Source organism: Oncorhynchus clarkii, chromosome 24 (genome assembly GCF_045791955.1).
Source record: "Oncorhynchus clarkii lewisi isolate Uvic-CL-2024 chromosome 24, UVic_Ocla_1.0, whole genome shotgun sequence".
NCBI lineage: Eukaryota > Metazoa > Chordata > Actinopteri > Salmoniformes > Salmonidae > Oncorhynchus > Oncorhynchus clarkii.
Window position 1 is genome coordinate 19522677 of NC_092170.1, and position 12894 is coordinate 19535570.

At 44.6% G+C, this 12894-nt stretch overlaps 1 protein-coding gene across 2 annotated transcripts in view; it reads right to left on the reverse strand.

Annotated features, from left to right (window-relative positions):
- Positions 1–12894, reverse strand: part of LOC139382756 (nucleoredoxin-like) — a 62238-nt gene that overhangs the window by 5924 nt on the left and 43420 nt on the right. For both annotated transcript variants that reach the window (XM_071126878.1, XM_071126879.1), the window contains exons 2-7: positions 10035–10152; positions 6942–7075; positions 3933–4033; positions 2096–2202; positions 1077–1256; positions 296–420 (exon numbers count right to left, since the gene is read on the reverse strand). In XM_071126878.1, the coding sequence (XP_070982979.1) occupies positions 296–420; positions 1077–1256; positions 2096–2202; positions 3933–4033; positions 6942–7075; positions 10035–10152 (765 nt within the window). The remainder of the gene's footprint in view (positions 1–295; positions 421–1076; positions 1257–2095; positions 2203–3932; positions 4034–6941; positions 7076–10034; positions 10153–12894) is intronic.

Here is a 12894-nt window from a genome sequence, read left to right on the forward strand (position 1 = left end):
TTTCATCCCTCAGAAATGGCCCCTCTGACATTATACTGTAGCTCATGTCAGTTGGGGCGTAGTGGCATGTGTTCCACCAGAGGATTATGATATGTGATAACTAAAGCAGATGGAACATCATGCCAGAGCATAGCAACAAGCAAACACACAGACACCCACAGTAGAGGAGATGTACAGTACACAAGACAGGAATGCAAAACAACTAAAATGCCAAAATATAAGACAGATTTCATCACATGTGAATATTCTCATCTAGGTCAGCTGGAGGTGTTTGTGTGTGTGTCCATTATCTTACCTCTCCAGCCACGAAGAAGAGCAGTGGTGTCTCCTCCTCCTTGGCTTTGTACTTAGCCATTATCTTCTCTGCGATTGGCTGGATCAGCTCCTTCGCCGGCTCCAGCTCTCCCTCCTCCTCCGTATCTGAACAAGAGAGAAACACAGGTGTCAAAAGTATGAAAAGAGTCAAAAGAGGAAAGGTTGAGAGAACGTGTGAGAGAAGAAGAGAGAACTTGGCGTGAAGGCATGAAGACTAGAGAGAAGACAGGAAGAAGAGAGAAAGAAGGTAAATGAGCAGAGAACAGGAGGAGGAGAGGTCTGAGGGGGTGAGTGAATGGACAGATGAGCAGATGAGTGAGAAGACAAAAGGAGGAGAGCAGATGGTCTGTGGCGGACCCCTTCGGATCTGATCGGTCACTCCATTCTCACATTGCTGTCTTATTGTCTCGTCTGGCTTGATGGTTGCCCTGTCCACTTTGGCCTAAGCCACTTAGCAGAGGATGGCATCCATCTCTCGCACTGCTAACAAACAAATAGACAGACAAACCATTTCCTTCGCTCCGCCCTACTCTTGCATGTTCACAGACTTAAAATAGCATGTGGCCGTACAACTGATCTGTTCACTTTTACTACATGCACAATGCTATTTAGAATGTAGAATACATAGTCTGAAGGATTGGTTTGGTAGAAACCAGCAATGAATGCTCCTCCATTCACCCACAAAGAGCACGAGGTAGGGCCTCTCGTGGAGGTGCACGGTAGGGACTGACATTGAAATGTTCATCCACTTATCTACTCACCCACAAAGAGCACGAGGCAGGGCCCCTCGTGGAGCTGCACAGCGTTAGACTCGCTGAGCTCCAGTACAGGCCGGGGGTGCCAGGGGAAGAGCCGACACTCTGGGTCATTCAGCACCTCCACACGGCCCTGTCGCGTGATCATGTGACCCTCCGTGTCCAGCAGAATAAGGGTGGGAATACCTGGGAGGGAGGAAGACAGAGGAGAGAGAGGGCGCGAAAGAGAGGGGGAGGCAGGGTGGGAGAAAGAGGAAGAAGAGAGAAATATGGAAACAGGGGGAGAGAACAATCATGAACTGTAGATTTTCACTCTGCCACCTCCCCTCCTGTTCTTCCATGTTTTTCAGTCGCTCTCACCGCATATGGCTGTATCTCTCACTGTTTATCTGTGTGGTATGGAGGAGCTTTTAATCCCTGAGGCTCTGACTGTCCTCTGCTCTCTGAACTCTCTCCAGTTCCCTCCCTCTCTCCATTCATCTCTTCTCAGACTCCCGCAGATTTTTCTTAACGCCCGACCCTTTTCTCTCCCACAGTCTTTCAGATTAGAATATCACTGTGTATTAACAGCCTTATCAGACACAGAGTGCACAGTGTGTGTTTGGCTGGGAGGAAGGGTGTGTGTGGTGATGAGTGGGGGCCAGTGTGAATAACAGGTGAAGCGGGGCAGTATCGACCAGTCCTGCAAGCATTCTGAACATTCCAGCCAGAAGAGGTAATGAGCCAGCACTTTGTCTACAACCACACTACTCCTCTCTACAGACAGAGAGAGAGAGACAGAGAGATGACCCTTACTCAGCGAGCAGAACAGTAAACTTGATTACCAGCTCACATTCCTTCAGCTTCAGGGCTATCTGTTCACTGTTCCCTACCCAGCACAGCGTAGAGCTGGCTGCCATTAGGCCGCTTCTCCACATCAACACATTATTAAGCCAGACCGCTAGTGTTTGATACTCACTCAGCATCATGTCCAGGAGGACTACAGTATATCAGTTCAGGAGGAGACATCAAAGACAGTGTTGTACCTTGTATTCCAAAGAGTCTGTTGAGTCGTGATCGTCGGGCCTCGTCTGAGTATGGGACTGCCAACCAAGGCATCTCACTGAAGTACTGCTGAAAGGACTCCTCCGACCTGCATTGGTGGGCAAAACACAAAACAACACTCAGTTCCACTGTCAACTCCATTTATTCAGTCAATTCAATTAACATATCAGAGGAGCATGAGACTCTCTCTCTGTGTGTGTGTGTGTATATATATATATATATATATACACACACACACAGTGCCTTGCGAAAGTATTCGGCCCCCTTGAACTTTGCGACCTTTTGCCACATTTCAGGCTTCAAACATAAAGATATAAAACTGTATTTTTTTGTGAAGAATCAACAACAAGTGGGACACAATCATGAAGTGGAACGACATTTATTGGATATTTCAAACTTTTTTAACAAATCAAAAACTGAAAAATTGGGCGTGCAAAATTATTCAGCCCCTTTACTTTCAGTGCAGCAAACTCTCTCCAGAAGTTCAGTGAGGATCTCTGAATGATCCAATGTTGACCTAAATGACTAATGATGATAAATACAATCCACCTGTGTGTAATCAAGTCTCCGTATAAATGCACCTGCACTGTGATAGTCTCAGAGGTCCGTTAAATGCGCAGAGAGCATCATGAAGAACAAGGAACACACCAGGCAGGTCCGAGATACTGTTGTGAAGAAGTTTAAAGCCGGATTTGGATACAAAATTTTTTCCAAGCTTTAAACATCCCAAGGAGCACTGTGCAAGCGATAATATTGAAATGGAAGGAGTATCAGACCACTGCAAATCTACCAAGACCTGGCCGTCCCTCTAAACTTTCAGCTCATACAAGGAGAAGACTGATCAGAGATGCAGCCAAGAGGCCCATGATTACTCTGGATGAACTGCAGAGATCTACAGCTGAGGTGGGAGACTCTGTCCATAGGACAACAATCAGTCGTATATTGCACAAATCTGGCCTTTATGGAAGAGTGGCAAGAAGAAAGCCATTTCTTAAAGATATCCATAAAAAGTGTCGTTTAAAGTTTGACACAAGCCACCTGGGAGACACACCAAACATGTGGAAGAAGGTGCTCTGGTCAGATGAAACCAAAATTGATGGTTTGGGCCTGCTTTTCTTCAGCAGGGACAGGGAAGATGGTTAAAATTGATGGGAAGATGGATGGAGCCAAATACAGGACCATTCTGGAAGAAACCCTGATGGAGTCTGCAAAAGACCTGAGACTGGGACGGAGATTTGTCTTCCAACAAGACAATGATCCAAAACATAAAGCAAAATCTACAATGGAATGGTTCAAAAATAAACATATCCAGGTGTTAGAATGGCCAAGTCAAAGTCCAGACCGGAATCCAATCGAGAATCTGTGGAAAGAACTGAAAACTGCTGTTCACAAATGCTCTCCATCCAACCTCACTGAGCTCGAGCTGTTTTGCAAGGAGGAATGGGAAAAAATTTCAGTCTCTCGATGTGCAAAACTGATAGAGACATACCCCAAGCGACTTACAGCTGTAATCGTAGCAAAAGGTGGCGCTACAAAGTATTAACTTAAGGGGGCTGAATAATTTTGCACGCCCAATTTGTCAGTTTTTGATTTGTTCAAAAAGTTTGAAATATCCAATAAATGTCGTTCCACTTCATGATTGTGTCCCACTTGTTGTTGATTCTTCACAAAAAAATACAGTTTTATATCTTTGTTTGAAGCCTGAAATGTGGCAAAAGGTCGCAAAGTTCAAGGGGGGCGAATACTTTCGCAAGGCACTGTATGTGCGTGAGAGAGCGTGACAGAGAGAGAATGTATACGCGTGTGTGAAGGGAATACCGGTCAGCGCTGACAAACACCATCTCAAAATGTTGACCCGATTCCTTCACAGTGCGATATGATTCCAAGAGCACACGGGTCAGACTGCGGCATGGAGGGCACTGCAGGGACAACACACACAGACACACTCAACAAGTTATGGCATTAGTTTACAGAATTAACTAAATTGATCAGTCTATATAAAACAGTATATAATGATGACATGGTGTTTTCTGACTCTCTCTCCCTACATCTCTGCAGTGCTTCACCCTAATTTTTTTAATGTATTTATTCATTTCACCTTTATTTAACCAGGTAGGCAAGTTGAGAACAAGTTCTCATTTACAATTGCGACCTGGCCAAGATAAAGCAAATCAGTTCAACACGAACAACAACAACACATGGAGTAAAACAAACATACAGTCAATAATACAGTAGAAAAATGTGTCTATATACAATGTGAGCAAATGAGGTGAGATAAGGGAGGTAAAGGCAAAGAAAGGCCATGGTGGCAAAGTAAATACAATATAGCAAGTAAAACACTGGAATGGTAGATTTGCAGTGGAAGAATGTGCAAGGCAGAGATAGAAATAATGGGGGTGCAAAGGAGCAAAAAAAAAAATATATATATATATATATATACAGTAGGGGAGAGGTAGTTGTTTGGGCTAAATTATAGATGGGCTATGTACAGGTGCAGTAATCTGTGAGCTGCTCTGACAGCTGGTGCTTAAAGCTAGTGAGGGGGATAAGTGTTTCCAGTTTCAGAGATTTTTGCAGGTCGCTGGCAGCAGCGAACTGGAAGGCGAGGTGGCCAAAGTAAGAATTGGTTTTGGGGGTGACCAGAGAGATATACCTGCTGGAGCGTGTGCTACAGGTGGGTGCTGCTATGGTGACCAGCGAGGTGAGATAAGGGGGGACTTTACCTAGCAGGGTCTTGTAGATGACCTGGAGCCAGTGGGTTTGGCGAAGAGTATGAAGTGAGGGCCAGCCAACGAGTGTACAGGTCGCGGTGGTTAGTATATGGGGCTTTGGTGACAAAACGGATGGCACTGTGATAGACTGCATCCAATTTATTGAGTAGGGTATTGCAGGCTATTTTGTAAATGACGTCGCCGAAGTCGAGGATCGGTAGGATGGTCAGTTTTACAAGGGTATGTTTGGCAGCATGAGTGAAGGAGGCTTTGATGCGAAATAGGAAGCCAATTCTAGATTTAACTTTGGATTGGAGGTGTTTGATGTGAGTGGAAGGAGAGTTTACAGTCTAACCAGACACCTAGGTATTTGTAGTTGTCCACATATTCTAAGACAGAACCGTCCAAAGTAGTGATGTTGGACGGGCGGGCAGGTGCAGGCAGTGATCGGTTGAAGAGCATGCATTTAGTTTTACTTGTATTTAAGAGCAATTGGAGGCCACAGAAGGAGTGTTGTATGGCATTGAAGCTCGTCTGGAGGGTTGTTAACACAGTGTCCAAAGAAGGGCCAGAAGTATACAGAATGGTGTCGTCTGCGTAGAGGTGGATCAGAGACTCACCAGCAGCAAGAGCGACATCATTGATGTATACAGAGAAGAGAGTCGGTCCAAGAATTGAACCCCGTGGCACCCCCATAGAGACTGCCAGAGAACTCTATCAGAGAAATAGTTGGTGAACCAGGCGAGGCAACCATTTGAGAAACCAAATGATTGCCTCTCCTGGTTCACCAACTATTTTAACTAATGTTTCACCAGAAACCAGGACTAACATTTCCTTTTGTTTCCTGGCCCATTCAAATGTGAGAACCTAAGTACTCAGGATGGAACTCAGGATGGCCTTGGCTTGGAGGCATTTGTTGTTGTGAGTGAGTGTTTTGAGAATGGTCTCTGGTCTAGTGTGTGTGTGTGTTGTATTCCCTCCCTGTCTCTCCCTTACAGGATATGGGGCAGTAGAGTAGAACAGTGGCTGTGTGTGTGCGTGTGCGTGTGTGTGTGTGTGACATTAAGGTGGTATCAGAGTGCCAGCTGAGGCAGAGCTGTGTCTGAATAAAACAAACCAGACCAGTCTCATCAATCTCCATTTCCTCCTTTTCTTTCTCAGCCTCAGTGAAACACACAGCTAGAGGTGAGCGTAAAGTCAGTGAGGAACTGTCTACTCTATCCTGCCGAGGATCACTTCAGGTCGTTGGTAAAAAGTAATCCGCTGGCCATTTCACGCTTGTAACCATCTCCTAATGGCGGGTGGATTTACGCTGGTAAGACAGGGGAATGTAGCCTTAAAATAATGCAAACCTATACGATAGCTACCTCAATTACCTCATACCCCTGCACATCGACATGGTACTGGTACTCCCTGTATATAGTCATGTAATTTTTACTCGTTATCCTTATTCACAGTGTTTCTTGTCACTATTTAACACATTTTGTAGATAAAAAATAAATAAATAAAAAAACTGCATCGTTGGAAAAGTAAGCATTTTACTGTTAGTCTACACCTGTTGTTTACAAAGTGACAAATAAAAATGTACCAATTTGTATTGGTTTGGAAAGTGGACTAGTCTGAGTGTGTCATGGCTTGCTACTGGCTTGTCTCTGGAGCTGAAGCCAGCACTGGCAGCTCATCATTGACACAAGCCTTTCATGAGTCACCAATTCACGACCTTCACACAGATGGGCAAGCCCAGCACTGATAGAGACAGACAATGGGTCTGACGCCCACTGCCCACTTTAAAGGGCACTAACTAGTAGGTGATGACAGCAAGGAGTGGAATAACTAGCTACTGTAGTCCCAGACAACGGAAGTCCCCTAACTTCTCTGTCCATCCCCTGGCTACAGGCTGCTGTGTTTTCTCCCGCTGCGCCCTGCCACCCTGCCCTGGCTTTCACTGATGCCTCTCTGTTTTAACAGGGCTAAAGCTCATATCAGAGGACAGCTGGGTGCCTGAAAGGGAAAATGAAAATGAGGAAAATGAGGCTCCCCCTCCCTGCCCCACTCCCTGTGTGTGTGTGTGCGTGTGTGTCTGTCTATGTGCCCCTCCTGGCCCCCCACCACTCACCCAGTGTGCTGAGAAGTACACTCCCACATAGTGGCCCTCCAGGGAGCTGATGTCTGTCGTCTGCCTGTTGTTCCTGAGCAGAGGGCCGGCCACCACCTCCGCAAAGGGCTTGGGCCCCCAGGGGAACTCCAAGCCTGAGAGGGAGGACAGAGGGGAAGAGAGGGTAAGGGAGGGGGGAGGGTTTGGCGTTGGGGAGAAAGGATATTGAGAGCCAAGGGTCTGATTAGTGAACAGAGAAGAGTTTTTTTCTATGTGTGACAAACTGCCCATTCAAAACCAGAGCACTCGCTCTCTCCACCCCCCTGGAACAGCTATTAGATAAGAAATACATCAAATCAAATCTAATTTTATTGGTAACATACATGTGTTATTGCGGGTGTAGTGAAACACATTTGAATTATTTTTCTGGGCAATTAATGTAAGAAATAACAAATTTGCCTTGGGGCTAGAAGCACGGCTTCCTTATCTCCCGGCGCCATTTTGTAACCAGCATTTGTCCTACATATACAGTACCAGTCAAAAGTTTTAGAACACCTACTCATTCCAGGGTTTCTCTTTATATTTACTATTTTCTACATTGTAGAATAATACATATGGAATCATGTAGTAACCAAAAAAGTTACTACATTTTCTATTTGAGATTCCTCTGCCTTGATGACAGCTTTGCACACTCTTAGCATTCCCTCAACCAGCTTCATGAGGTAGTCACCTAGAATGCGTTTCAATTAACAGGTGTGCCTTGTTAAAAGTTAATTTGTGGAATTTCTTTCCTTAATGTATTTGACAAGGGAGGGTGATATACATTAGATAGCCCTATTTGGTAAAAGACCAAGTCCACATTATGGCAAGAACAGCTCAAATAAGCAAAGAGAAATGACAGTCCATCATTACGTGAAGACATGAAGTTCAGTCAAACTGGAACATTTCAAGAACTTTTAAAGTTTCTTCAAGTGCAGTTGCAAAATCCATCAAGTGCTGTGATGAAACTATATATAATGAGGACCGCCACAGGAAAAGAAGACCCAGAGTTACCTCTGCTGCAGAGGATATGCAAATAAATGCTTCACAGAGTTCAGACACATCAACATAAACTGTGCAGAGGAGAATCAGGCCATGGTCGAATTGCTGCTGCTGCAAAAAAAACACTACTAAAGGACACCGATAAGAAGAAGAGACTTGCTTGGGCCAAAAAACACAAGCAATGGACATTAGACCTGTGGAAATTTGTCCTTTGGTCTGATGAATCCAAATTTGAGATTTTTGGTTCCAACCCGCTGTGTCTTTCTTTGTGAGATGCAGCGTAGGTGAACGGATGATCTTCGCATGTGTGGTTCCCACCGTGAAGCATGGAGGGAAAAGGTGTGGGGTGCTTTGTTGCTGACACTGTCAGTGATTTATTTAGAATTCAAGGTACAATTAAACAGCCTGGCTACCACAGCATTCTGCAGCAATATGCCATCCCATCTGGTTTGGGACTATCATTTGTTTTTCAACAGGACAATGACCCAACACACCTCCAGGCTGTGTAAGGGCTATTTGACCAAGAAGGAGAGTGATATGTGGGAACTCCTTCAAGACCGTTGGAAAAGCATTCCAGGTGAAGCTGGTTGAGAGAATGCCAATTGTGTGCAAAGCTGTCAAGGCAAAGGGTGGCTACTTTGAAGAATCTCAAATATAAAGTACATTTTGATTTGTTTACTACATGATTCCATGTATTATTTCATAGTTTTGATGTCTTCACTAGTATTCTACAATGTAGAAAATAGTAAAAATAAAGAAAAATCCTTGAATGAGTAGCTGTGTCCAAACTTTTAACTGGTACTGTATCTAAACCCAGCATGTTTCCTACTCACAAGTCCCTTTGTACTCTGACATCTGCGTTTGGAAATGGGACCGCACAACAGATGCAAAATGTTGTTTTAATGATGATTGAAAGCAATGCTTTTCCATTTCCCATACAGGGAGTGCTACCAGCCTTCCCTCCTCTCTTTCCTTCCCTCTCTCTCGTTTCTTTTTCAAGGTGTCTTCATTGTCAATGTCAAGCACTAGAGATGCATTTGGGATGACCGAATAAAAAGTTGTAATCAGAAATAAAGCGCTGTCGGCAGGGCTGTAAAGGTTCCTCTCCTCTGTTGGGCTTCATTAGGCAGGGCTGACACATCCCCACGGCCTCCGCCTCTGCAGACTTTTATTGTTGTCCCCATTCACACTGTAAAAAGGCACTCCTTCCTGGCAACTTCTCCTCTGCTCCGCCACTCAAGACAGCTAGGCCCTTTCATTATGCTGAAAGAGAGAGGGTCCTGAATCCTCCCCCCAACCCACCTCTAACTCTTACTACCCCGCCTGTAGCCGCTCTGTTTTCCTTCCTCACCACAACACAAACAAACACCCCTTTTCCTGCCACCGTTACCACACTACACACCCCCTCTAACAACTCTGAAAGAGGGGGAGGGGGCGGGGTGGTGGATGGAGCAAGAAGATGAATCTCTTCTTTACCCACTTCTACTTTAGTTGGTAGTTAATAAATCATGGAAATTATACAGTATGTACTCTACTGTGGGCTGGGAGGGAGACTGGGATTCATTAGGCAGACTCATGTGAAAGTCTGCTCAGCTCATGTGAAATCCATTCCCCTGCACCACGGGTTCTACTGCCACGATGCTGGATACACTACCTCTCTCCACTCCCTTACTCTCTCTCCTCCTCTCTGACTAATGGGCCTTTCCCATGTTGTACAATAAGGGCTCTGAAGACCAGGATGTCAAAATATTGAGATGAGACGACATCCTCATCTGTCTACCAGAAAGGAATGCAAGCCTGCTCTTGCTAACAGGCAATCTCCCACTTAAAAGTCAGGAAATTATAGGTCTGCAGATGTGGGAGTAAAATGGGGCACTTTATAATATTCATGCAATACCAGAAGAGTACAGAAATTGAGAAATATGGCCAGCTCTGTGAAGGATGTGGCACAGAAACGTTGCAATATGAAATTCTGGCAAGGCAATTTTGCATGTAATAAACTGTATGCTTGTGTGTACCGGTACATGTGCAGCTTCTCAGATGCTGAGGCTCAGGCTGACTGAGGAGACTTACCTTTGGGGTCATCTCTCACCACCAGCAGTCCATTCCGACACACCACCTTCCCTGTGGCTGCGTCCACAAACACCAGCGAGGGAATACTGGTCACCTTGTACTTGTTCCACAGCTTCATCTGGACAGACAGAGGAGAGGAATGGAAAATGTACCATTAGTATAAAGACACCTATACTCTGGTAAATCCTCAGAGCAACAAGGAGAAAATCAAACAAAGAGAAAAGTAATTGAACGTCATACATCTTACTAGTTGTTTTCCCATCTAGTTTATAACATCTGTTGATAAATCATTATTTGTCAGACATCCATTGATCCAAAAGTTGATAGTGAAAATGGCTGTAAGCCTATTACTACACCAAAAGTGCAGAAGTACCAGTATCTATTTACAAGGCAAGCTGTTTCTCTGAAGTATAAAAGGGACTAGAAAATGAGCCAGGTTGAATAAAACAGCAGCAGAGTCACCCTGCAGTGAATTAGCTGAAGGCTAGAATCACACTACAGCTAACTTTAAAAGGAACTGGCAGAGGAGGAAATTCACAGGGAGCGTTTTGCCCCTGCTGTGTCATGAATAAGAGCAACACGGGGTAAGAGGAGCAGAACAATCCACACTTGATAAAAACCTTTTGCCACAGACTCTGCCACTGTACCCCATAGAAAGAGAATAACTAGATCGTAGTCATTTTAGGCTCATATAGTACTATTCTATGTTGTACCCTCGCACTGTGGGTGGCACTTTATTTAGCCGATCCTTCTTCAAGTGAAGACAACGCTGTACATGATTCTGTCTGTTCAATATGTGAAGCAAGCATACCTCCACAGGCATTAATGGAGGAGGAACACACACTACTACTACTACTACATCTAATTATACTGAACAAAAATATAAAATGCAACGATTTCTATGGTTTTACTGAGTCACAGTTCATAAGGAAATCAGTCAATTGAAATAAATTCATTATGGCCCTAATCTATGGATTTCACATGACTGGGAATACAGATATGCATCTGTTGGTCACACATACTTTTAAAAAAAGGCACTCTGTTCACAATGTTTTAAAAAAGTGGTACATTTTAAATAACTTTTTCTCCCCAATTTCGTGGTATCCAATTGGTAGTTACAGTCTTGTCCCATTGCTGCAACTCCCGTAACGGTCGAGAGCCACGGGTCTTCCGAAACACGATCCTGCCAAGCAGCACTGCTTTTTGACACACTGCTCGCTTAACCCGGAAGCCAGCCGCACCAATATGTTGGAGGAAACACAGTACAACAGGAGACCGAACCCGGATCTGTCGTGACGCCTCTATTGCTGCGATGCAGTGCCTTAGACCGCTGCGCCACTCGGGAGGCTCTCTGTTCACAATGTAGACATCCGCAAATCAGTTGCCCACATGACGCCACACATGTGGTCTGCGGTTGTGAGGCTCGTTGGGCGTACTGTCAAATTCTCTAGGCGGCTTATGGTAGAGAAATAAACATTACATTCTCTGGCAAAAGCTCTCCTGCAGTCAGCATGCCAATTCTATGCTCCCTCAAAACTTGAGACATCTGTGGCATTGTGTTGTGTGACAAAACTTCACATTTTAGAGTGGCCTTTTATTGTCCCCAGCACAAGGTGTGGCTGTGTAATGATCATACTGTTTAATCAGCTTCTTGATATGCCACACCTGTCAGGTGGATGTATGGGATCTTTTATTTCAGCTCATGAAACATGGGACCAACACTTTACATGTTGCATTTATATTTTTGTTCAATGTATAATGACTGTTGTGACCGTCATTTGTGTCTTGATCTGAATATACAACATACCACAGAAAATCGGAAACAGACTCTTTATGACCGCAAAAGTGTGTTTGAAACTGGGACTATTTATAGTGTGTACGTTCAGTGTTGTCCTCGATGGAGAGCACATCAAGAATAGCACGAAGAGGAAACTCACTTTACATATCAGAGGGAAGATGGGTGTCACTTGAAATGACTAGCACTGAGTGTCTGAGAGAGGTCACTTTTCTGAGAGTTGTCTGAGAAGTATCGAAACATTGATGTTTGAAAGTCTGATTGCAAGTCCGAGACATGTACCAATGGCCTTGAGATTGCCAAGCCAATACACCAAGGACCGTACCAGTCCAGACAATTTGGTATAGGCACATAGTACCATATAATGATTTCACCACTGTTATCTAGTAATTTCAGTGAAAGGGAGAGCCAAAATGTGGGAGTGAGGCCTGTCTGCAGTCTGTCTATGAGGCTCAGTGGTGGAAGCCTCCAGTTGGGTTCAGTTCCAGTTCTACTCCAGTCCAGGTCTGGCTGACGAAAACCTTTTGTTTCTCTTCTAATGAAAACAATGACTTCACTTCAGGATCAAAGTTAGCGTTTTGACGTGCAGACGGAAGGCAGGCCCAGACTGCTCCGAGAGACTGCCGTTTTACAGGGTATGGGTCCCCCCCTGTAGGGACTGTACTGTACTGTGGGAATGGAAGTCCCTCCAAAGTACCACTCATTTCAGGGCCCTATATATAGTGAGCTACTTTTGACCAGAGGCCATAGCCCCAAATGGCAACCTATTCCCTATATAGTGAGCTAGTATTGACCAGAAGTAGTGCACTATATAAGAAATGGGTGCCATTTGGGATGCAGATAAGGAGACTTGAGAAGGCAATGACAGTTAGAGAATAATAGGATCTGCAATAGCTGGGAAATGTCAGGGAACAGCTCCCATGCCAACTTCCTGAAGTGTCCTCACAGAGCTGAGAGAGGACAGCTAAGGTGTTTACAGTAAAGCACATTGGAAAACTGAAATTGAAAACTAGTATATGTTCTTTTAATCGTGTAATACACTGCTCAAAAAAATAAAGGGAACAC